Below are 23,316 nucleotides of genomic sequence, written 5' to 3'. Positions count from 1 at the left end.
TTTCTCCAAGGTTGTCTCCAGCTCCCCAGTTCTAGAGGTTGCTGGCCATATCCACTCTCCCCTCACTCCTGGCCTGGCCATCTACCCTGTTAGAGTGGTCAACTTCACTTCCTTCCAGCAGATGGCATCACCTGTTTTCATCAATATTTCCTGTGTACTCACCAGTCAAAATGAGGCAGTGGTAGTGAGGGCTATGAAAGGTAAGTTGGGTGCAGGTAAGCATCAGAGATTGCTATTTATAATCTAGAGAGGGAAAGAAGAAAGAATGAATTACAGTAGTGTCACCTCACCCCCATCTACAGTTTTGCTTTCCAAGGTTCACTTAACCAACAGTCAACCATGGTCCAAAAATAAATGGAAAACTCCTGAAATAAATTGTTTAAATTGTTCACTTCCACATAGCATGAGGAAATCTCACACTGTCCTACTCTGGTCTCCTACCACGAATCATCTCTTTGCCCAGCATGTTCACACTGTATACTACCAGCCCTTTAGTCACTTAGTAGCAATCTCTGTTATCAAATCAACTGGTATCAACGTTTCACAGTACAGTGCTTATTTCAAGTAACCCTTATTTTACTTAATAATGACTCCAAAGCACAAGAGTAGTGATACCTGCAATTCAGATATGCCAAAAAGAAGCTGGAAAGTGCTTCCTTTAAGTGAAAAGTTGGAAGTTCTCAACTCAGTAAGGAAAAAACATACTACATAGAGGGTTCAATATTATCTGTGTCATCCACTGGGGGACTTGCAAAATATTCCCCACAGATAAAGGGGGACACCTATTATCACAGTTTAGGTAATGGGAAACATTCAGCCACTTGCCAAGATTACTCAAACTAGTTGAGGCATGAATCTTCTAAACCTATCTAAAATACAACCTTTAGGTAGCTTTCTTAACACTAGCTAAAATTTACATTTAACTTATATATTTCAGAATAGTTGTCAGGTGTGGTCACTCACGCCTGTAATCCCAGCACTTTGGGAGGCCGAGGTGGGTAGATCACAAGGTCAGGAAATAAAGACCAGCCTGGCCAACATGGTGAAACCCTGTCTCTACTAAATACAAAAAATTAGCCGGACATGGTGGCAAGTGCCTGTAGTCCCCGCTACTCGAGAGGCTGAGGCAGGGGAATCACTTGAACCCAGGCAGTGGAGGTTGCAGTGAGCTGAGATTGCACCACTGCTGCACTCCAGCTTGGTGACAGAGCAAGACTCCATCTTAAAAAAAAAAAAAGAATAGCTGTCGGCCAGGCATGGTGGTGGCTTATGTCTGTAATTCCAGCACTTTGGGAGGCAGAGGTGAGCAGATCCCTTGAGCTCAGGAGTTCAAAACCAGCCTGGGGAACAAGGCAAAACTCTGTCTCAACAAAAAAGCACAGAACAAAAGTACCCAGGCATGGTGGCATGCACCTGTGGTCCCAACTACTCAGGAGGCTGAGGCAGGAGGATTGCTTGAGACCAGTAGTTCAAGACAGTGAGCTGTGATTGTGCCACTGCACCCCAGCCTGGTGACAGAGCAAGACCCTGTCTCAAAAAAAAAAAAGAAAGAAAAATCGTCTGTTTAACATGAGTTTGAATAGTTGTCAGTTTAACACGAATTTGCCAGCTTTGTAAGTATACTATTTGTCCTATTTTAAACTTATTGATAAATGTTTTGTTGTCTTCACAAGTATTTAGATCTGTTTGCATCAGGCAATGGGCCAATGTTAGCCCTAGAACCAAGACTTAGCTTCCCAAAATCCTGATTCCAGGCATTACCCAGTTTAGGAATAATGCCACATTTGGATACAATGGGAACAGAGTTATGAAAAGGTGTTAGAAAAGCTAGAGAACCATCAGTCTCCTTATATTGTATTTGTCACACCCACTTCTCAAGGGAAACTACTTAATTACTGGGAACTCAATTAACTATAGTATATTTCCTAACGGGAAACAGGTTTTTGTTAATGATTACATGAGAATCTGGTTTGTATTGATCAGTATCCTAAGCACATTTATATGCTTTTTGTTTTACTTCTCATAACTCTAGGAGGTAGGTATTTTTCCCCAAGAGCTGAGGAAACTGAGATGTCAAGGTATCTGTAGCCTGGCACAGTGGCTCACAACTGTAATCCTAGCACTTTGGGAGGCTAAGGCTGGAGGATTACTTGAGCTCAGGAGTTCGAGACTGGGCTGAGCAACACAGCAAGACCTCATCTCTACTAAAAATTAAAAGAATTAGCCAGGCATGGTGGCATGCACCTGAAGTCCTAGCAAGAGTTTGAGGTGGAGGATTGCCTAAGCCCAGGAAGTTGAACTTGCAGTGAGCCATGATCGCACCATTGCACTCCAGCTTGGGTGACAGAGCAAGACCCTGTCTCAGAAATTAAAAAAAAAAAAAAAATTATCTCTAGATACCATCAGTAGAATTTTTGGAGCAGAGTTTTTAAATCTAGAGACCATGGATCCCCGCAAGGGTCCATAGATAGAATTCAAGTCACCCATGACCCCTAGTACGGAAAAATTGCATTTTTCTTTTCTTTCTTTTTTTTTTTTTCAAGACAGAGTCTTGCTCTGTCACCAGGCTGGAGTGCAGTGGCACGATCTCAGCTCACTGAAACCTCCACCTCCCAGGTTCAAGTGATTCTCCTGCCTCAGCCTTCCGAGTATCTGGGACTATAGGTTTGCGCTACGATGCCTGGCTAATTTTTTGTGGTTTTGTTTTTGTTTTTGAGACGGAGTCTTGCTCTTTGCCAGGCTGGAGTGCAGTGGTGCAATCTCTGCTCACTGCAGCCTCCGCCTCCTGGATTCAAGCGATTCTTCCACCTTGGCCTCCCGAGTAGCTGGGACCAGAGGTGTGTGCCACCATGCCCGGCTAATTTTTGTATTTTTAGTAGAGACGGGGTTTCACCATGTTGGCCAGGATGGTCTCGATCTCTTGACCTCGTGATTCACCCACCTTGGCCTCCCAAAGTGATGGGATTATAGGCATGAGCCACCGTGCCCGGCCAATTTTTTGTATTTTTAGTAGAAGTTGGGTTTCACCATGTTGGCCAGGTTGGTCTCAAACTCCTGACCTCAAATGATCCACCCACCTCAGCCTCCCAAAGTGCTGGAATTACAGGCCTGAGGCACCACACCTAGTATCTTTTATTTTCAATTGACCACTAAAAGTTAGCACTTCCACTGTTTTTTTTTGTTTGTTTGTTTGTTTTGAGATGGAGTCTCTGTCACCCATGCTGGAGTGCAGTGTCACGATCTTGGCTCACTGCAACCTCAGCCCCCCACCGATTCAAGCGATTCTCCTGCCTCAGCCTCCCGAGTAGCTGGGATGACAGGTGCTTGCCACTGTGCCCGGCTATCCACTGGTTATTAATATAGCCAGCCAACCATCATAGTATCTGCAGTATTGTGTGCTTTTGTCACCAACAGATTATACTTTTAGGGATCATTTCCATAGTTCATTACTGGAAAAGTTTCTCAGAATATATATAGAGAGAAAAAAAGAATCTATAGATATATTCATGTTCCTGTTGCCAGATCTAAACAATATTTCTCACTTCAAAATTAAAGTAATCGGCCGGGTACGGTGGCTCATGCCTGTAATCCCAGCACTTTGGGAGACTGAGGCGGGTGGATCACGAGGTCAGGAGTTTGAGACCAGCATGGTGAACATGGTGAAACCCCATCCCCACTAAAAATACACAAAAAAATTAGCCAGGGGTAGTGGGGTGCACCTGTAATCCCAGCTACTCGGGGCGGGGGGGCTGAGGCAGGAGAATCACTTGAACCCAGGAGGCAGAGGTTGCAGTGAGCCAAGATTAGGCCATTGCACTCCAGCTTGGGCCACAGAGTGAGACTCCATCTCAAAAAGAAAAGAAAAAAGAAAAAGAGCCAAAAAACAAAATTACAGTAATCAGACCTGCACTTAGATCTTTTTTGTTGCTATTAATAAAACACACATGCAAGGAGCAGCGCTCACCTGTAATCCCAGCACTTTGGGAGGCTGAGGTGGGAGGATCACTTGAGGCCAGGAGTTTGAGGCTGCAGTGAATTACAGATGCAACACTGCACTGCCAGCCTTGGCAACAGAGACTGGCTCAAAACACACACACACACATATTACCATATTACAAATTAGGCCTTTAACATTTTGTTAATTGTATAATATAACCATGTCACAAATTAGGTTTGTGTTATAGTTTTGGTTAGCTATACTGATTTATCAGTCCTGCTTTATGCATTTAACATTTTTTGGTGTTTTTTTTTTTTTTTTTAATTTTTGAGATAGAGTCTTGCTCTGTGGCCCAGGCTGAAGTGCAGTGCCGCCATCTCGGCTCACTGCAACCTCCGCCTCCCAGTTCAAGTGATTCTCCTGTCTCAGCTTCCCAAGTGATTGGGATTACAGGCGCACACCACCACACCTGGCTAATTTTTTTTTGTTTTTGTTTTTGTTTTTTTTTGAGACGGAGTGCAATGGCACAATCTCGGCTCACCGCAACCTCCGCCTTCTGGGTTCAAGCATTTCTCCTGCCTCAGCCTCCCGAGTAGCTGGGATTACAGGCGCCGCACCACCATGCCCAGCTAATTCTTGTATTTTTAGTAGAGATAGGGTTTCACCTTGTTGACCAGGAGGGTCTTGATCTCTTGACCTCATGATCCACCTGCCTCAGCCTCCCAAAGTGCTGGGATTATAGGCATGAGTCACCGTGCCCAGCCAATTTTTTGTATTTTTAGTAGAGATGGGGTTTCACTGTGTGTCCCAGGCTGGTCTCAAACTCCTGAGCTCAGGCAATCCCCCCACCTCGGCCTCCCAAAGTATTAGGATTACAGGTGTAAGCTGTAGCACCCAGCCACATTTAACATTATTTTGAGGCCAGGTGCAGTGACTCACACCTGTAATCCCAGTACTTTAGGAGGCTGAGGCAGGAGGACCCTCTAGCCCCAGAGTTCAAGATAAGCCTAGGCAACTAGCGAGACCTCATCTCTACCAAAAATTTAAGTTAAAGAAAAAATTTAAATTATCCAGGAGTTAAAAAAAATAAGGCCAGGCGAGGTGGCTCATGCCTGTAAACCCAGCACGTTGGGAGACTGAGGTGGGTGGATTACCTGAGGCCAGGAGTTTGAGACCAACCTGGTCAATATGGTGAAAGCCCCGTCTCTACTAAAAATACAAAAATTAGCTGGGTGTGGTGGTGGGCACCTGTAATCCCAGCTACTCAGGAGCTGAGGCAGGAGAATAGCTTGAATCTGGGAGGTGGAGGTTGCAGTGAGCCAAGATCATGCCATTGCACTCCAGGCTGGGTGACAAGGGTGAAACTCTGTCTGAAAAATAAAAAAGGTTGGCTGGGTGCAGTGGCTCATGCCTGTAATCAATCCTAGCACTCTGGGAGGCTGAGGCGGGTGGATCACCTGAGGTCAGGAGTTTAAGACCAGCCTGGCCAACATGGTAAAAACCTGACTCTACTAAAAATACAAAAATCAGCCAGGCGTGGTGGCAGGTGCCTGTAATCCCAACTTGGGAGGCTGAGGCAGGAGAATTGTTTGAACCTGGGAGGCAAAGGTTGCAGTGAGCTGAGATCGTCCATTGCACTCTAGCCTGGGACACAAGAATGAAACTGTCTCAAAAAAAAAAAAAAAAAAAAAGTCGGACATGATGTGTGCACCTCTGTAGTCCTAGCTACTTGGGAGGCTGCAGTAAGCCATGACTGCCCCACTGCACTCCAGTCTGCAATCCTGTCTCCAAAAAAAAAGGCATAAAGTTTTATTGAGGGTAAGATTAGATGCAAATCAGAGTGTTCCAAAGAAATGACATCCTGAGTAGGACATAAAGGATTTAAAAGGTCACTGAATTTAAAAGGTCATTGATGATCTAAAAAAAAAAATGTTTCGGCCAGGCACAGTGGCTCACGCCTGTAATCCCAGCACTTTGGGAGGCCGAGGCAGGTGGATCACACGGTCAGGAGTTCAAAACCAGCCTGGCCAATGTGATGAAACCCTACCTCTACTAAAAATACACAAATTAGCTGGACATGATGGTAGGCACCTGTAGTCTCAGCTACTCAGGAGGATGAGGCAGAGGTTGCAATGAGCCGAGATCACACTACTGCACTCCAGCCTGGGCAAGAGCAAGACTCCATCTAAAAAAAAAGTTTTAAGGTAGAGATTACAATTGTAAATGGAATCAGCATACTATCACAAGTTTAGTGAAGGGAAGCATGTTACCTGGGGTTAAAGTGCACGGAAAGGTAACCAGCATTTTAAAGTAGCAGAGGATTTAAAGGATCCTTTGTAATCTAAGCGGAAGAAATAAGAGGTTCAAGAATTGGAGTTTTATTACTCTGGAGATAGGAAGAAGTCAAAAAGAGGTGGATGAACCAAGTATAGTTCACACCTGAACTCTCTACTGAGAGCTGGGTTTTGATTACTTCTGGTAGATACTCATGACTATTTTTAGTCAAATTTTAAAATGCAGCTAGAGGTTGCAGAGAGCTGAGATCATGCCACTGCTCTTGAGCCGGGGGAACAGAGCGAGAGCAAGATTGTCTCAAAATAAAAATTAGCTGGGCGTGATGGCTCATGCCCGTAATCCCAGCACTTTGGGAGACCGAGGTGGGCAGATCACGAGGTCAGGAGATGGAGACCATCCCGGCCAACATAGTGAAACCCTGTCTCTACTAAAAATACAAAAATTAGCTGGGCATAGTGGTGTGTGCCTGGAATCCCAGCTACTCAGGAGGCTGAGGCAGAACTGCTTGAACCTGGGAGTCAGAGGTTGCCGTGAGCCAAGATCACGACACTGCATTCCAGCCTGGTGACAGAGCCAGACTCGATCTCAAAAAAATTAATTTAAAAAATGCAGCATCTGCCCATGGTTGTGTTATTAAATAACTATTATCTTGTTTTGTTATGACCAATGAATGCATAGATCATTGTGAAGATTCAGGCATCCTCAAGAGGTTCAGTGGTTTTTACCAGATCCTGCTCTTGACCCTCTTTGCAGTACTGTCATCAACAGCTTTCATCTTTCTAGGTAAAGAGTCCTTATTTTCAGTACCATAGACTTTGATATGGAAACTCCATTTTATTTCACAAACTATTAAGGATGAAAATTAGCTACTTATCACATACAATTTTAACAAGCAGTTTAAACTAAGTTATCCTCCCTAGTCCAAATCACCTAGTGGATTAAACGTCCTCCTCCGCCAGGTGAGGTGGCTCACACCTGTAATCTCAGCACTTTGGGAAGCTGAGGCAGGTGGATCACCTGAGGTCAAGAGTTCAAGACCAGCCTGGCCAACAAGGTGAAACCCCATCTCTACTGAAAATAATTAGCTAGGTGTGGTGGCACAAGCTTGTAATCCCAGGTACTTGGGAGCTGAGTGGGGAAAATTGCTTGAACCTGGGAGATGGACGTGAGCCAAGATTGTGCCACTGCACTGCACTCTGGGTGACAGGAAAACTCCGTTTCCAAAAAAAAAAAAAAAAGTCCTCCTCAACTTACTACCAAGAAGCAAAAAAACTAGATTTGGCAAACACACACCACTCAGAAGTGGAAACCACTATTAAATCTTGAGGCTTCACAGCTCTTTTGCTGAAATTCATAGGGATAACGCAAGTAATACAACAGACTGAGTGCCACAGCTCACACCTGTAATCCTAGCCCTTTGGGAGGCCCAGGTGGGAGGATGGCTTGAGGATAGGAATTTAAGACCAGCCTGGGCAACAGTGAGACTCCACCTTTACAAAACAGCTTAAAAATTAGCTGGGTACGGTGGCACACACCTGCAGTCCCAGCTACTAGGGAAGCTGAGGCAGGAGGATTGCTTGAGCCAGGGAATTCAAGTCTGCAGTTAACAGTGATTTTGCCTCTATACTCCAGTGACATCCTGTGACTAAAAAAAAAAATTTGAGATAGAGTCTCTCTGTCACCCAGGCTGGAGTGCAGTGACGTGATCTCAGCTTACTGCAACCTCCGCTGCCCAGGTTTCAAGCAATTCTGCTTTGGTCTACGGAGTAGCTGGGATTACAGGCACCCATCACCATTCCCAGCGAATTTTTGTATTTTCAGTGGAGACGGGTTTCACCATGTTGGCCAGGCTGGTCTCCAACTCCTGACCTCAGGTGATCCACTGGTCTTGGCTTCCCATAGTGCTGGGATTACAGGCATGAGTCACCACACCCAGCCTAAAAAAACTTAAGTAGCACATCACAACTGTCTACATTGCATTTCCCCGTATCTTTTAGCCAAAAGCTGAAACTCTAAAATGGATTAAATTGGGGTAAAAACTTCCTTGAATAGTGTATTACTATTACTTATTTTGAAGAATTACTTTAGCAATATTAAATCTCACTCTAGAGTTGACTTTGCCCTTTTTAAGGCAAAGTTCCTCAGACATGCCATTTGTGACATTTCCTTTGTCCTTTTTCCAGCATACAACGCCTTCCTAAACAAGATTCAAACAGTTCCAGTTGTGTATGTACCAACTCTAGGAACACCACAGCCAGGTAAAAAAATCTGTCCTTATCTTTGAAAAGTTCAGATATACACATTTAATTTACTTAACCTTTCCCTCTTTACTTCTAGGTTCTCTTAACACAAGTTCTCCCTCTCCCTTCATGAGTCCACAGCCTCCACCAGCCCAAAGTCGGCTGCAACATTGGTTATGGAGTATAAGGAAGTAACCTCTATTGGACAAATTCCTTTTAACTGTAGGGGAATGAAGATTTCTAGTCCTAAACAAAAAGCCTAACAGCAACTTCTACACTGTTTCCAGAAAAGCCTTCTACGAACTATAAAGGACCCTAAGCTGTTTCTTTAAACTGGTGTGTTGGATTGTGTTGCAAAGAGTATGTCAGCTCTTAATTCTAAAAAAAACTTGGTTAAAAAAAGATACAGCTTCCCCCTCCCCTTAAAAAAAAAAATACATGGTCAGGCGAGGTGGCTCATGCCTGTAACGCCAGCACTTTGGGAGGCTGAAATGGGGGGATCGCCTAAGGTCAGGAGTTTAAGACCAGCTTGGCCAATATGGTGAAACCCTGTCTCTACTAAAAATACAGAAAGTAGCTGGGTGTGGTGGCATGTACACCTGTAGAGCCAGCTACTTCGGAGGCTAAGGCAGGAGAATCACTTGAACCCGAGAGGCAGAGGTTGCAGTGAGCCAAGATTGAGCCACTCCAGCCTGGGCAACAAAGCAAGACTCTGCCTCAAACCACACACACGACCAGGCACAGTGGCTCATGCCTATAATCTCAGCACTTTGGGAGGCCAAGGCACGTTATCACCTGAGGTCAGTTCAAAGACCAGTTTAAAAAAACCAGGCCGGGCAAGGTGGCTCTTGCCTATAATCCCAGCACTTTGGGAGGCCGAGGCAGCCACATCACGAGGTCAAGAGATAGAGACCATCCTGGCCAACATGGTGAAAACCCATCTCTACTAAAATACAAAAAATAGCTGGGCATGGTGGCATGTGCCTGCAGTCCCAGCTACTCCAGAGGCTGAGGCAGAATTGCTTGACCAGGGAGGTAGAGGTTGCGGTGCCAGGCGAGAGAGGGAGACTGTCTCAACAAAATTTTTTTACCCAATGAGCCTAGGTGGTTTAAAACGCCCCCAAACGGATTTTTAAAGTAATTGGCCACTTACTTGCCCAAACTGACTCTAATCTTCTCTTTCCGGTTGCCCTGAATACTTGAGACAGGATCCTAACAGTTAAACAAGACAATAAACAGGATTTATCCAAAATGTGTTTATTAAGATAGTTTCCCACTCATCTTGATTCAGAGTGCTTTTAGTGCTGCTTCCTCCTGAAAGAACATCCTGGAGGAAAAAGGTTCAGAGATTAGCTGATGACAGCCCAGGTATTCTGCCCACCTCCCCCACGAAACAAGCAGATGCCAGGAGATCCACCCACAGAAAGCTACATCTTTATTTTTCTGAAGTTTTAGCTACAGAATCATTTATATCATTTGGGTCACTTCATATCAACTTGAGCCCTTTTACTGCCCATTGACCCCAGCTTTAGACAGTAGTGCTTTGAGATTAGTATGTAGTTTTTGGTAGTATCTACTTAAAGAAAAAAACCATCAAATCCAACACTTCTTGTCTGAAAGTTTACATTATACATAATCTTTGTCACTCTAAGATTGAAATATCCAAAGGAAAAAAAAAAAAACGAAAATTGAAAGATCCTGAGAAGTGTTTTCATTTCTATAAAGCAAAAACTCAAACAAAACAAAAAAGAAAAACAAAGCCCCAAATCACATTAGTAAACCATTTACCTTCTGTAAGCCTTGCTTTTCCTCCTGTAGGCTGGCAGAGGACAGTGGAGCAACCAACACACAAAACTACCGTTTGTGCATGGCTGAAGACCGTGGTGATTTTATAGCATCCTAAAAAAAAAACAGATTAACATTTTCTTCCTCTACTACACCCGTATCTTTCCGGCATTTATGCCCAACTCCATTACTGTTTCCCAACACAAAAAAAGATAGGGATTGGATGTGAAACGTGATGGGGGATCACGCTGAAATGAATCACTCCTCCTAAGATGCAAAACGTTGCCAGTCTCATACATCCTAATTTTAAGAGTATCAGGAAAAATTTTTCACAGGCGAAGAAACTGAAGCTGCTGGACAGCTTCACGAATACGACACAGCTCACTCAACTTTTTCCAAGTGTTGAGGTCCAGTGCTTTCCCCACTACAGCAAGCCGTCTCCTCACCTGGGCATTTCACATCCATGAAGTAGGAATTGGGGCTTTGCACCAGGCGTTTCTTCTTGTGTTTCCTCTTCTCCTCTTCTGGAGACGGATGAAGGAGATCCTTTGCTAGCTAAGAAGGACAGAAATGCAGAGATTTAGAAACCAACGGCGAAAATGGGATGCTCGAAAACAGCCCCGACTGTCACACACCGGGGAGAGCTCGCCCCTCGCCGCCCCTGATGTCTGCGCAGCTGGGCCGCCATCTTATCTCCTCTCCGCTCCCGTCTATGCGGGTGGCCCGTGGACCGCTGCGGTCCCTGGAGTTAATGTCCTAAGTGCAGAGGGCAAATGAGGACCCTCTGCGATCCGAAATCAGCGGGAGGGGAGCGTGCGAACAGAAGAGCGAGATCTCCGCCGAAACCTGGACCAAAGCACTCACAGGCATGTTCTCGTGCGTAGATCGTCACCGCCGGAAAGGAGCGAAAGCGGAAATCCTGCCCCTTATATTGGACACACTACAGGAAATGACGCAAGACTCTTGTGCCGCCATGTTTGGAAGGTCCTACTTGGCTCTGCCGCGGTGAGGAGACAAGGGAGCTGTCATTTTCGGAAGGTCTTTAACTGATGGTTGTGACACAGATGCGTCACCATGCTGAGAGCGCTACCTTGCTATCCTGAGGTCAGCGTTTGATCACTATCAAGGGATAAATGGACACTTTTAAAATTTTGTGCCATATCTTGACAATTGAAGCCTAATAGGAAAGTGAGGAAAACACCAAGGAGAAGGAACCATATCCCAGAGTTACGTACTTTTTTTTTCTTTTTTTTTTTTTTTTTGAGACAGTTTCACTCTGTCACCAGGCGCCAGGCTGGAGAGCAGTGGCGCGACCTCGGCTCACTGCAGTCTCGCCTCCCAGGTTCAAGCAATTCTCCTGCCTCAGCCTCCCGAGTAGCTGGAACTAGAGGCGCGCGCCACCTCGCCCAGCTAATTTTTTGTATTTTTTAGTAGAGACGAGGTTTCACCATGTTGGCCTGGATGATCTCGATCTCTTGACATCGTGAACCGGCCTCGGCTTCCCAAACTGCTGGGATTACAGGGGTGAGCCACCGCACCCGGCCTATTAAAAAATGTATTTATTTATTTATGAGACACAGTCTCCCTCTATCGCCCAGGCTGGAGTCAGTGGTGCGATCTTGGCTCACTGCACCACCTAGCTTCTGTACTATTTTTTAATTACCGATATTATTTTTTTTTCTTTCTTTTTCAGAGGCCAGTGCAGTGTTCAGAATTTACTTATATTCCTAACTCTTTTTCTGTTGTTTTAATTTACCCATATTTAACAACAGGCGCGGTGGGTCACGCCTGTTATCCCAGCACTTTGGGAGGCCTAGGAGGGTGGATCACTTGAGGTCAGGAGTTCGAGACCAGCCTGGCCAACGTGGTGAAACCCGTCTCTACTAAAAATACAAATATTAACCGGCCGTGTGTTGAAAAACGCGCGCTTTGAATGAAGAAACCTTCCAAACAGGCTTTGTGTGAGCAACATGGCTGTTTATTCACCTGGGTGCAGGTGGGCTAAGGCCAAAAAGGGCATTAGCAAAGGGCGGTTGGATAGGAGTTGGTTTTATAGGTTTGGGTAGTTTCTTGGGGGGCAGGGGTGTTGCAGAGTAAGTTCAGTTACAGTGTTTGGGCGGTAGGGGCAAGGACAAGTATACATGACCACAAGTTCAGTTACAATGGCAGGGTTGGGTGAGAGGTATTTACATTATCATGAGAACAGATAAGATGGCAGGGTTGGGTGAGGGGCTTGTGGGGAAGCTCCGCTGCTGGGCAATTAGGGACAATAGCGAGGTAGGGGGAGGGATGGGGGGTATGGGAGACATCAGCTGAGGCAAGCAGAACTTCAGACTTTCAGGCTCCAGGCTTGCATATGGAGACCTGACAGCATGGTGGCAGGCACCTGTAATCTCAGCTACTTGGGAGGCTGAGGCAGGAGAATCGCTTGAATCGCAGTGGAAGAGCTTGCAGTGAGCTGAGACCATGCCATTGCACTCCAGCCTCGGCAACAAGAGTGAGACTCTGTCAAAAAAAAAAAAAAATCAGGTTCCAGTGAAAGTAGGTATACACCAGCAAAAGTACACTTCAGAGAGGTGAGCAAGAATAATGTATTGTTGAGGATGAAAAGTCCAGATCCAGGCAAAATGAGATAAAAAGAAAAAATAACAGGGATTTATCAGGTTAATTCACAAAAATTGAAGAGAATTTAAGGGACTGGTGAAGCTGAATATGGTGGCCCACACCATAGTGTAATCTCAGCACTTTGGGAGGCTGAGGTGGGAGGATTGCTTGAGGCCAGGAGTTCAAGACCAGCCTGGGCAATATAATGAAACTTCATCTTTACAAAAAATCGAAACATTAGCCAGGTGTGGTAGCTTGTGCCTGTAGTCCCAGCTGCTTGGAAAGCTAAAAAGAATGTCTTGGGCCCAGGAGCCTGAGGCTGCAGTGACCTAGGATAGTGCCACTGTACTCCAGTCTGGGTGGTAGAATCACCCTGTCTCTAAAAAACATGAAAATAGGCTAGACGCAGTGGCTCATGCCTGTAATCCCAGCGCTTTGAGAGTCCGAGGCGAGTAGGTCATTTGAAGTCAGGAGTTCAAGACTAGCCTGGCCAACGTGATGAAACCCCGTCTCTACTAAAGATACAAAAAATTAGCTAGGTGTGGTAGTGGGTGCCTGTGATCCCAGCTACTTGGGAGGCAGAAGAATCTCATGAACCTGGGAGGTGGAAATTGCAGTGAGCTGAGATCGTGCCATTGTACTCCAGCCTGGGCAAGACAGCGAGACTCTGTCTCAAAAAAATAATAAATAAATAAATAGGACAGGTGAGACATGGTTTGTTCAGTGAGAAGAAACAGGGAAGACTCAAGGAGATAATGAGAGGGGAGAGAATGGACAAAAGGAGATCGAATAGTTGTGCTTGAGAAGGGACAAGCCGGGCAAGGTAGCTGATGGCTATAATCCCAGCACCAGGTTGCCTAAGGAGGGGCAAACCAGCCCCGGTGGGAAACGGAGCAGGTCAAAACTCCCGTGCTAATCAGTAGTGGGATTGTGCCTGTGAATAGCCACTGCACTCCAGCCTGGGAAGCTAGCAAGACCCTGTCTCTAAAAAAAATAAAAAAGAGAAAGGACAAATATGGACATAGAAGGTGATGAGGATAAGTGCAGTTCCAAAAGATTCTTCTTACAACCAGTACACTTTTTTTTTTTTTCTGAGACCTAGTGTTGTTCTTATTGCCCAGGCTAGAGTGCAATGGCGGAATCTCAGCTCACCACAACCTCCACCTCCTGAGTTCAAGGGATTCTCCTGCCTTAGCCTCCTGAGTACCTGGGATTACAGGCGCCCACCACCACGCCCGGCTAATTTTGTGTTGTTGTTGTTCTTTTGGTTTTGAGACGGAGTGTCATTTTGTCCCCAGGCTTTGAGTGCAGTGACATGATCTCAGCTCACCGCAACCTCTACCTCCCGGGTTCAAGAGATTCTCCTGCCTCAGCCTCCCAAGTAGCTGGGATTACAGGGACGCCCCACCATGCCCAGCTAATTTTTTGAATCTTTAGTAGAGACGGGGTTTCACCATGTTGACCAGGATGGTCTCCATCTCTTGACCTTGTGATCCACCTGCCTCGGCCTCCCAAAGTGCTGGGATTACAGGCTAGAGCCACCGAGCCCGGCCTAATTTTGTATTTTTAATAGAGATGGGGTTCTCCATGTTGGTCAGGCTGGTCTTGAACTCCCAACTTCTGGTGATCCGCCCGCCTTGGCCTGCCAAAGTCTTGGGATTACAGGTGTGAGGCACCGCACCTGGCCTTTATTTTAATTTTTTATGGGAAGATCCTGTCTCAAAAAAAAAAAAAAAAAATTAGGCTGGGCACAATGACTCATTCCTGTATTCCCAGAAATTTGGGATGCTGAAGCAGGTGGATCACTTGAGATCACCTAATTTTTTGTATTTTTAGTAGACGTGGGGTTTCACTGTTTTAGCCAGAATGGTCTCAATCTCCTGACCTTGTAATCCACCCCGCTAGGCCTCCCAAAGTGCTGAGATTATAGGCGTGAGCCACCGCACTCGGCCACTGCACTGGGTCTTAAATAATTTTTTCTTTCTTTCTTTTTTCGTAATTTTTTTCACCCCCAGCACACATATAGCAAGAATAATTTTTTCTAAAGGCAGAGGCTGGGCGTAGTGGCTCACACCTATAATCCAAGCATTTTGGAGGCCAAGGTGGGTGGATCACCTGAGGTCGGGAGTGGCCAACATGGGGAAACCCCCATCTCTACTAAAAATACAAGAAAAGAAAAATTAGCCAGGATTGGTGGTGGGTGCCTGTAATTTCAGCTACTTGGGAGGCTGAGGCTGGAGAATCACTTGAATCCAGAAGGCGAAGGTTGCAGTGACCAGGGATCATGCCATTGCACTCCAGCCTGGGTGACAAGAGCAAAACTCTTGTGTCAAAAAAAAAATAAAATAAAGATAACCAGGCGCGGTGGCTCAGGCCTGTGATCCCAGCACTTTGGGAGGCCAAGGTGGGCAGATCACCTGAGTTCTGGAGTTCAAGAACAGCCTGACCAAGATGGAGAAACCCCATCTCTACTAAAAATACAAGATTAGCCAGGGGTGGTGGCACATGCCTGTAATCCCAGATACTCAGGAGGCTGAGGCAGGAGAATCACTTGAACCCAGGAGATGGAGGTTGTGGTGAGCCAAGATCACACTGTTGCACTCCAGCCTGGGCTACAAGAGCGAAACTCCGTCTCAAAAAAATAAATAAATAAAATAAAAATACTTTTTTTCTTTTTTCTTTTTCTTTTTCTTTTTTTTTTTTAAGACAGGGTTTCACCGTGTTAGCCAGGATGGTCTCGATCTTCTGACCTGGTGATCCACCCGCCTTGGCCTCCCAAAGTACTGGGATTACAGGCGTGAGCCACCGTGCCCGGCCCTTTTTCTTTCTTTCTTTCTTATTATTTTTTTTGAGTTCTTTTTTCTTTTTTAGACAGGCTCTCATGCTATCACCGAGGCTGGAGAGCAGTGGCATAATCATGGCTCACTACTGCCTTGGACTCCTGGGCTCCAGGGATCTGCCCACTTCTGCCCCCCAAGTAGCTGTGGCTAGAACAGGTGCACACCACCATGTCTGGCTTATTTATTTATTTTATAGAGGCAGAGTCTCACTATGTTGCTCAGGCTAGTCTTAAACTCCTGGGCTCAAGGGATCCTCTCACCTTAGCCTGGCAAAGTACTTGGATGACAAGTGTGAGCACCGTTTTTTTGTTTGTTTGTTTTTTTGAGACAGAGTCTCACTGTGTCACCCAGGCTGGAGTGCAGTGTAGTGATCTCAGCTCACTGTAACCTCCACCTCCCAAGTTCAAGTGATTCTCTCCTGTTTCAGTCTCCCAAGTAGCTGGGACTACAGGCACCTGTCACCATGTCCAGCTAATTTTTTGTATTTTTAGCAGATGTGGGGTTTCACTGTTTTAGCCAGAATGGTCTCAATCTCCTGACCTTGTAATCCACCCCGCTAGGCCTCCCAAAGTGCTGAGATTATAGGCGTGAGCCACCACACTGGGTCTTAAATCATTTTTTCTTTCTTTTTCGTAAATTTTTCACCCCCAGCACACATATAGCAAGAATAATTTTTTCTAAAGGCAGAGGCTGGGCATAGTGGCTCACACCTATAATCCAAGCACTTTGGAGGCCAAGGTGGGTGGATCACCTGAGGTCGGGAGTTCAAGACCAGCCTGACCAACATGGTGAAACCCCATCTTTAAAATAAATAAATTAATAATAAAGGCAGAGATAAACTTGTTTCTTTATAGCCATGCTGTCCATTTTCAGCTTTCTGGTTACCAAGGCTACACATTCACAGCCTATTGAGTGAGGTTTCAGGAATACTGCACCTTAACAGGCCGTATTAAAAGATCCATGTGGAGAATGACATTTTTAGTTCAAATCTCTGTTTTCCTAAGCTATTTGGTCAGTGAAGTCACACATGGGGCCCCATTAGGGAGATCGTTTCAACTGAAGCCCCAGGATGTGTCTAGGTGGGGCTGTGTGTGTTGGGGTGATAGGGCCGATTCTCTATAACTAATTTACGTTTTCATCCTTTTCCACCAGGGGGCAGACTGACCCAACAAATAACCTACTACTGCCCATCCCGCTTTTTTCAAAGGGAATTGGGATCCATAGAACTAAGGGCTTGGACCACTAACACTAAAATTCTAGGACTGCCTTTTACTCGGCCCCGGAAACCGATCATAACTAATCTCCTGGCTTCGCTGAATAGCACCTCCAAAATTCAGCCCCAAATTTTTGTCAGTTTCTAGTGCCCTTCCTATCTTCACCCATATTTCCAAAACTCTTTTCCCTTCCCCAATCCCTCTAAAATTTCTCTCCGTCTGAGAGAACAGAGGCCAGACTGGCCGCCTTGGCCGGCCCGAAAGGGTGGGCGGGCAGGGGGTGGAGCCCGGAGGAGTGCCGCCTCTCCTCTTTCCCGGAGCCTGGGCGGAGAGGGAGGAAAACTTCCTGGCCAGGGCTCCGTGCCGCTGTTTGCCAACCGTCCAATCCCGCCTACCAGTGCCAGGAGCTCCCCACCCCACCCCCGGCTCCCCCGGTGTCCGCCATGGCCAAAGCCTACGACCACCTCTTCAAGTTGCTGCTGATCGGGGACTCGGGGGTGGGCAAGACTTGTCTGATCATTCGCTTTGCAGAGGACAACTTCAACAACACTTACATCTCCACCATCGGTGAGCCCGCTGGCCATGTCCCAGACCCCGACTCTCCTGTGACCTCATTCTCAGGCTCCCGGTTTACTAGTGACCCCACTTATCAGTCCCCTTACAGTAAGGCTCCTAAATTCTAGTTCCTCAACCCCTGGCTCTGACCCCTCCCCCTGCATGTCTCTGTATAGTTAACCAAACCTCTCACCTCTTTGAGGCCTTCAGGTAACACTTCAAATGCTGCCAGCCCCTCATTTTCTTGGTACCATCTCCTTAGCCTCTCCAAATCCACAAGAACTCTTCTCTATTTTCCTCTAAGCCCCTCTTCCCCATCCTCACCACCTAGAACTCTCTCGATCCGCTCTCCGCATTTCCTCTATCCCTCTGGAACACATCTTTTTCTCCAGATCCACCAGCCTCTTTCAGTCCTGCTGAACTTCAAACTCTCCCACTGCGCCCCACCTCTCCATCTACTTCCCAGTTTTCCGACCCCACTCTTCCTGCACCTCAGCTGAACAGGAGTTTGGGAAGAGTGGAACAAGGTGGCTGGGTGTACTGGAGGGTGGCCTAAGGACTGTGATCATGAATATGTAGCTTAGCCAGCTTGGTGACGGACATGGAAATGAGGGGACTTTTGGGGTCTCTGAGTCAGCCTGGTGACTCATCCTCCTCCCAGAGGCCCCCAGCGGGCTTGGGGGAGGTGCCCAAGTTTCTATTAAGAAGAACACTCTCTCCCCTCCTCCCATCTCATTTTTCTTCATCTCCTCTGGCTTGGGAAATAGGAAGACTCATGACAATTCTGGTTACAAAGGAAAAGGAAAAATGCCCCTCTTTCCTAATTGTCTCAAGAGTAATCCTGTTCAGCCTCAGACTTTCCTAGTGCCAAGTTTGGCCCACTAGTTAATTCACTGGTGGCTTCATAGCCATAGACTGGCTTCAGCTACTTTGTTTCCTTACTCTTTTGGAGGAAGGCGGGTGGCATACCAATAGTAGAAGGCTCTAAGAAAACAGAAAAGAGGAATGTGAAAGTAATTTTTGGGGGGAGAGAGAGACTGAATTCAGAGAGTTGTCAGCTGGCATATATGAATGGACCCAAGAGGTGGCTTAAGAATCTTAAGCCTCCATGCAGAATTTTCACACTTTCTCCCTCCCCAAATCCATAAAATATAAGTAAAAATAGTATTCTTGCTGTACAAATACAGCTTTGGGAAAATTCTCTTAGCTTGGCATTTCCAACAAGATTGCTCCCCAAGTGCCTCCCCTGCAGAATTTCTGGTGCTGACACTGCTGTTCCTGTCCCTCCCATCACACAGTTTTACATGTGTGCATGCATGTCTCAACTTCAGTGCACACCCTCTACCCCTAGGAATCGACTTCAAGATCCGCACTGTGGATATAGAGGGGAAGAAGATCAAACTGCAAGTCTGGTGAGTGAATCCCTGGGAAGCCCAGCCGGACTTCCCCATTTGCCTCCCACAGTCTTTTCCTTCTATTTTGTTTCATTTCTCTTCCTTTCCCCATGGCTCTTTCTTTCTTTCTTTTTTTTTTTTTTTTTTTTTGAGACAGATTTTCGCTCTTGTTACCCAGGCTCGGCTCACCGCAACCTCCGCCTCCTGGGTTCAGGCAATTCTCCTGCCTCAGCCTCCTGAGTAGCTGGGATTACAGGCACGCGCCACCATGCCCAGCTAATGTTTTGTATTTTTAGTAGAGACGGGTTTCACCTTGTTGACCAGGATGGTCTCAATCTCTTGACCTTGTGATCCACCCGCCTCGGTCTCCCAAAGTGCTGGGATTACAGGCGTGAGCCACCACGCCCGGCCCCCGTGGCTCTTTCTAGCACTTCTAATCTATTTCTCTTGGAAAAGGACTCAGCTGTCCTTCCATCTCTCTTCCTGCCCTCTCAACTAGTTTCAGTTTTTTTGTAACTCTTGCCCCCTCTGGCTGCAGAGCATTCTCTTAGTTGGACAACAAACAACTGTTGGGTTACAATGTGGAAACAGGCTGTGAGCAGTTAAATGGCACTGGCGGAATTAAGACTTGACTCGAAGTCTAGTGTTTTCTCCAAAACATGGTGAGTCCAGAAAGCCAAGTACAGACCCTGAAGGTGTTTAAGTGATACTAAGCTTAGCGGAGGCATTGTGCTATGACATATCTGCACAGACTGGTGCTCAAATCCAGTTCTTTTACTTATCTGCTGCCTGACCTTCATTAATTATTCAACCTATCCAAATCTGTTTCCTCTTTTTTTATTTTTAAATGGAGTCTTTGGCGTCAGGTTGGAGTGCAGTGGTGTGATCTTGGCTCATTGCAACCTCTGCCTCCTGGGCTCAAGCGATTCCCCTGCCTCAGCCTCCTGAGTAGCTGGGATTACAGGCACAAGCTATGTCCAGCTAATTTTTTGTATTTTATTGGAGACGGGGTTTCACCATGTTGGCCAGGCTGGTCTTGAACTTCTGACCTCTTGATCCATCCACCTTGGCCTCCCAAAGTGCTGGAATTATAGGCATGAGCCACTGTGCCCGACCTTTTGTTTTTTTCTTGAGACGAGAGTCTCGCTCTGTCTCCCAGGCTGGAGTATAATGGCACGATCTCGGTTCACTGCAACCTCCGCCTCCCAGGTTCAAGCAATTCTTTGCTTCAGCCTCCTGAGTAGTTTACAGGCACCCGCTACCACCCTCGGCTAATTTTTGTGTATTTTTACCATCTTGGCCAGGCTGGTCTTGAAGCCCTGACCTCTTATCTACCTGCCTTGGCCTCCCAAAGTGTTTGGATTATTACAGGCTTGAGCCACTGCACCGGGCTTTTTTTTTTTTTTTTTTTTTTTTTGAGACGGAGTTTTGCTCTTGTAATCCAGGCTGAAGTGTGGTGGAGCAATCTTGCTTCACTGCAACCTCTGCCTCTTGGGTTCAAGCAATTCTCCTGCCTCAGCCTTCCAAATAGCTGGGATTACAGGCACCTGCCACCACGTCCAGCTAATTTTTTGTATTTTTAGTAGAGGCAGGGTTTCACCATGTTGGCCAGGCTGGTCTTAAACTCTTGACCTCAGGTGATCCACCCACCTCGGCCTCCGAAAGTGCTGTGATTACAGGCATGAGCCATTGCACCTGGCATGTTTCCTCATTTCTAAAATAGGGACAATAATACTTGTCTTACAAGGAGAGAGTAAGAATTAGGTAAAATCGGGCCGGGCGCGGTGGCTCACGCCTATAATCCCAGCACTTTGGGAGGCTGAGGGGAGTGGATCACGAGGTCAAGAGATCAAGACCATCCTGGTCAACAAGGTGAAACCCCGTCTCTACTAAAAATACAAAAATTAGCTGGGCATGGTGGTGCATGCCTGTAGTCCCAGCTACTCAGGAGGCTGAGGCAGGAGAATTGCCTGAACCCAGGGGGCAGAGGTTGCGGTGAGCCGAGATCATGCCATTGCACTCCAGCCTGGGTAACAACAGCAAAACTCTGTCTCAAAAAAAAAAAAATTAGGTAAAATCACACATACACAGTGCTTGATACATAGCAAGCATTCAGTGAATAAGCAAGAGACATCTGTTTTCTTGGGCCACTACCATCTCTGGAAATCAGCTCAATTGTCTTTAATCCCATTCCCCTTTATGGTTTCCTTCTTCTCTTGTCCCACCATATTGCAAAAGCTAAATTCTTGTGAGAGAGGAAGAATTCCTCCACTGGAGAATTCTTTCCTCTATTCCATCCCATGAAACCTTCTTTAGGGACACGGCTGGCCAAGAGCGATTCAAGACAATAACGACTGCCTACTACCGTGGAGCCATGGTATGAAGTGTGGGGCTGGCAAAGGGGGAAGGCCACAGAATGTGGATTATGGATATAAAGGGTCAGGGGTTGGGCAGGTAAAAATGGGAGGGGGGCAGTGTGGATTGCAGCGGGCTCAACATGGCCTAGTGTTTAGAGCCATGGGTGGAACTTGCAGGGTCACTTACAGGGCAGTGGGAAGCCTCAACAGGAATGTGGTCCAAGGTGAATTTTGTCTCCCAGGGCATTATCCTAGTATACGACATCACGGATGAGAAATCTTTCGAGAATATTCAGAACTGGATGAAAAGCATCAAGGAGGTGAGGACCTCCAAAAGAAATGGGGGAACTAGGTTCATCTACTTGGAGGATGAAGGGGTCCATCAGGATAGGCAGGACCTAACTTTTTTTTTATTTTGAGATGGAGTCTTGCTCTGTCGCCAGGCTGGAGTGCAATGGCGCGATCTCAGCTCACTGCAACCTCCGTCTCCTGGGTTCAAGCAATTCCCTTGCCTCAGCTTCTGAGTAGCTGGGACTACAGGCATGCGCCACCACACCCGGCTAATTTTTTGTATTTTAGTAGAGACAGGGTTTCACCAAGTCCAGGATGGTCTCGATCTCCTGACCTCGTGATCTGCCCATGTTGGCCTCCCAAAGTGCTGGGATTACACGCGTGAGGCACTGCGCCAGGCTGGCAGGATCTAACTTTTACTTGTGTCTTCCCTCAGAATGCCTCTGCTGGGGTGGAGCGCCTCTTGCTAGGAAACAAATGTGACATGGAGGCCAAGAGGAAAGTGCAGAAGGAGCAGGCCAATAAGGTGAGGGCCAGGCTGAGCAATGTTCTAGAAATGGGCTGGGAGGGCTGAGAGGAGGTGGCACTGCAGAGGACTTGGCTGCTGCCCTTCAATTTTCTCCTTCCCACTTCACCTCTTATAGTTGGCTCGAGAGCATGGGATCCGATTTTTCGAAACTAGTGCTAAATCCAGTATGAATGTGGATGAGGTGAGCTCCACACCCCCATCCCCTACCAAGAGAGGAAGTATGGGAAGGTAGATTCTCCTCCCCTCCAAACTGACTCTATTCCCCACTTTAGGCTTTTAGTTCCCTGGCCCGGGACATCTTGCTCAAGTCAGGAGGCCGGAGATCAGTAAGTTGGTTTTGCTGGGCTAGGTACAACTTTGGGGTGTGTGTGTGTGTGTGTGTGTGTGTGTGTTGGTAAAAACTGAGGAGAGGAGCAATGCTAAGATTTCTCATGAAGGTAGATTCACTTCAAACGATTTATGCCCTAACCAGCCATTCACACCATGACCCCTGTGCCCTTCTCCCTCTAGGGAAACAGCAACAAGCCTCCCAGTACTGACCTGAAAACTTGCGACAAGAAGACCACCACCAAGTGCTCCCTGGGCTGAGGACCCTTTCTCGCCTCCTCACCCTGGAAGCTGAACCTGAGGGAACAGGACAGAGGCAGTGAGCAGGGGAGTAATAGCAGAGGGGCTTGCAGGGACAGACAGGTAGATGGTAAAGAGAATGAGGAGAAAATGGAGAAAAGGGAAAAGCAGAAAAGAAAGAAGAGAGAGGTAGGGAGAAGGGAAGGGAAGGGAAAAATTGAGCAAGTGAAAGGAGGTGAGGAGGCAGGAAGACAGGGAGGAGGAAAGGAAGGGGAGATGGCCTCAGGCTTCAGACCTTACCTGGGTTTTCAGAGCAAACATAAATGTAAACACACTGATTATTCTGTTACTACATCAGGGTTTAGCGTCCTGCAAACGGCTGGCTCGGCACGACTCTGAAGATTTGCTCCTGTTCTGTCACTTTTCATGGTCTTTCTTGGTATTAAAGGCCACCGTTTGCATAAATGTTCCTGGTTTGGGTACTTGGATTATCGTCAGAATTGTTCTCCACACAAATCCAATTATTTTGTCTCCAAAGTGTTTGATCTACCTCAATCAGGCTGGGTTTCTGTGGAACCAGGACTAATCCTACCCCTGTCTCTTCCCCACTGTTCAGTTGGTAAGGAAAATAGTAAACAGCAGGAGATAAAGTGAAGGTCTGGATATCCTCTTTCCACTGTGGGGTCTGGATGCCTTTGTGGGCAGAGC

At 46.6% G+C, this 23,316-nt stretch overlaps 3 protein-coding genes and 1 pseudogene across 12 annotated transcripts in view; 3 read left to right on the top strand and 1 right to left on the bottom strand.

Moving 5' to 3' along the window:
- NUP210L (nucleoporin 210 like) overlaps window positions 1–8,806 on the top strand; it is a 143,259-nt gene extending 134,453 nt beyond the window's left edge. For 7 of the 8 annotated variants that reach the window (XM_035279949.3, XM_035279945.3, XM_035279948.3 and 4 more), the window contains 4 exons: window positions 11–200; window positions 6,911–7,015; window positions 8,416–8,490; window positions 8,570–8,806. In XM_035279949.3, the coding sequence (XP_035135840.3) occupies window positions 11–200; window positions 6,911–7,015; window positions 8,416–8,490; window positions 8,570–8,667 (468 nt within the window). In that variant the 3' untranslated portion in view covers window positions 8,668–8,806. The remainder of the gene's footprint in view (window positions 1–10; window positions 201–6,910; window positions 7,016–8,415; window positions 8,491–8,569) is intronic. The other variant, XM_035279943.3, reaches the window with a different exon arrangement.
- Window positions 3,412–3,499, top strand: LOC118149391 (small nucleolar RNA U3; annotated as a pseudogene).
- A 907-nt stretch (window positions 8,807–9,713) lies between the features above and the next one.
- Window positions 9,714–11,160, bottom strand: RPS27 (ribosomal protein S27). 2 transcript variants are annotated; one of them, XM_078355792.1, is made up of 4 exons: window positions 10,893–11,160; window positions 10,704–10,812; window positions 10,261–10,371; window positions 9,714–9,799 (listed from the first exon to the last, which is right to left on the bottom strand). In XM_078355792.1, exons 2-4 carry the CDS (start codon window positions 10,720–10,722, stop codon window positions 9,771–9,773), a joined length of 159 nt encoding a protein of 52 aa, XP_078211918.1. In that variant the 5' UTR covers window positions 10,723–10,812; window positions 10,893–11,160; the 3' UTR covers window positions 9,714–9,770. The 2 variants fall into 2 exon arrangements, with proteins under 2 accessions (XP_078211918.1, XP_002760075.1); XM_002760029.6 differs by having other exon boundaries at window positions 11,122–11,160.
- Window positions 11,161–11,211: 51 nt separating this feature from the next.
- Window positions 11,212–23,073, top strand: RAB13 (RAB13, member RAS oncogene family). Of its 2 annotated transcripts, none has more exons than XM_035279951.2 (8): window positions 11,212–11,361; window positions 18,822–18,882; window positions 21,181–21,241; window positions 21,464–21,541; window positions 21,949–22,038; window positions 22,157–22,222; window positions 22,314–22,367; window positions 22,552–23,073. In XM_035279951.2, the coding sequence occupies exons 3-8, from the start codon at window positions 21,239–21,241 to the stop codon at window positions 22,627–22,629; spliced, it is 369 nt and encodes a 122-aa protein (XP_035135842.1). In that variant the 5' UTR covers window positions 11,212–11,361; window positions 18,822–18,882; window positions 21,181–21,238; the 3' UTR covers window positions 22,630–23,073. The 2 variants fall into 2 exon arrangements, with proteins under 2 accessions (XP_035135842.1, XP_003735179.1); XM_003735131.5 differs by lacking the exon at window positions 11,212–11,361 and adding an exon at window positions 17,243–17,482.
- The last annotated feature ends 243 nt before the right edge of the window (window positions 23,074–23,316 follow it).

This window comes from Callithrix jacchus, chromosome 18, assembly GCF_049354715.1.
Source record: "Callithrix jacchus isolate 240 chromosome 18, calJac240_pri, whole genome shotgun sequence".
Lineage (NCBI taxonomy): Eukaryota > Metazoa > Chordata > Mammalia > Primates > Cebidae > Callithrix > Callithrix jacchus.
The sequence above is the reverse complement of the archived record's forward strand: the minus strand, read 5'-3'. Positions and strand labels throughout refer to the sequence as shown.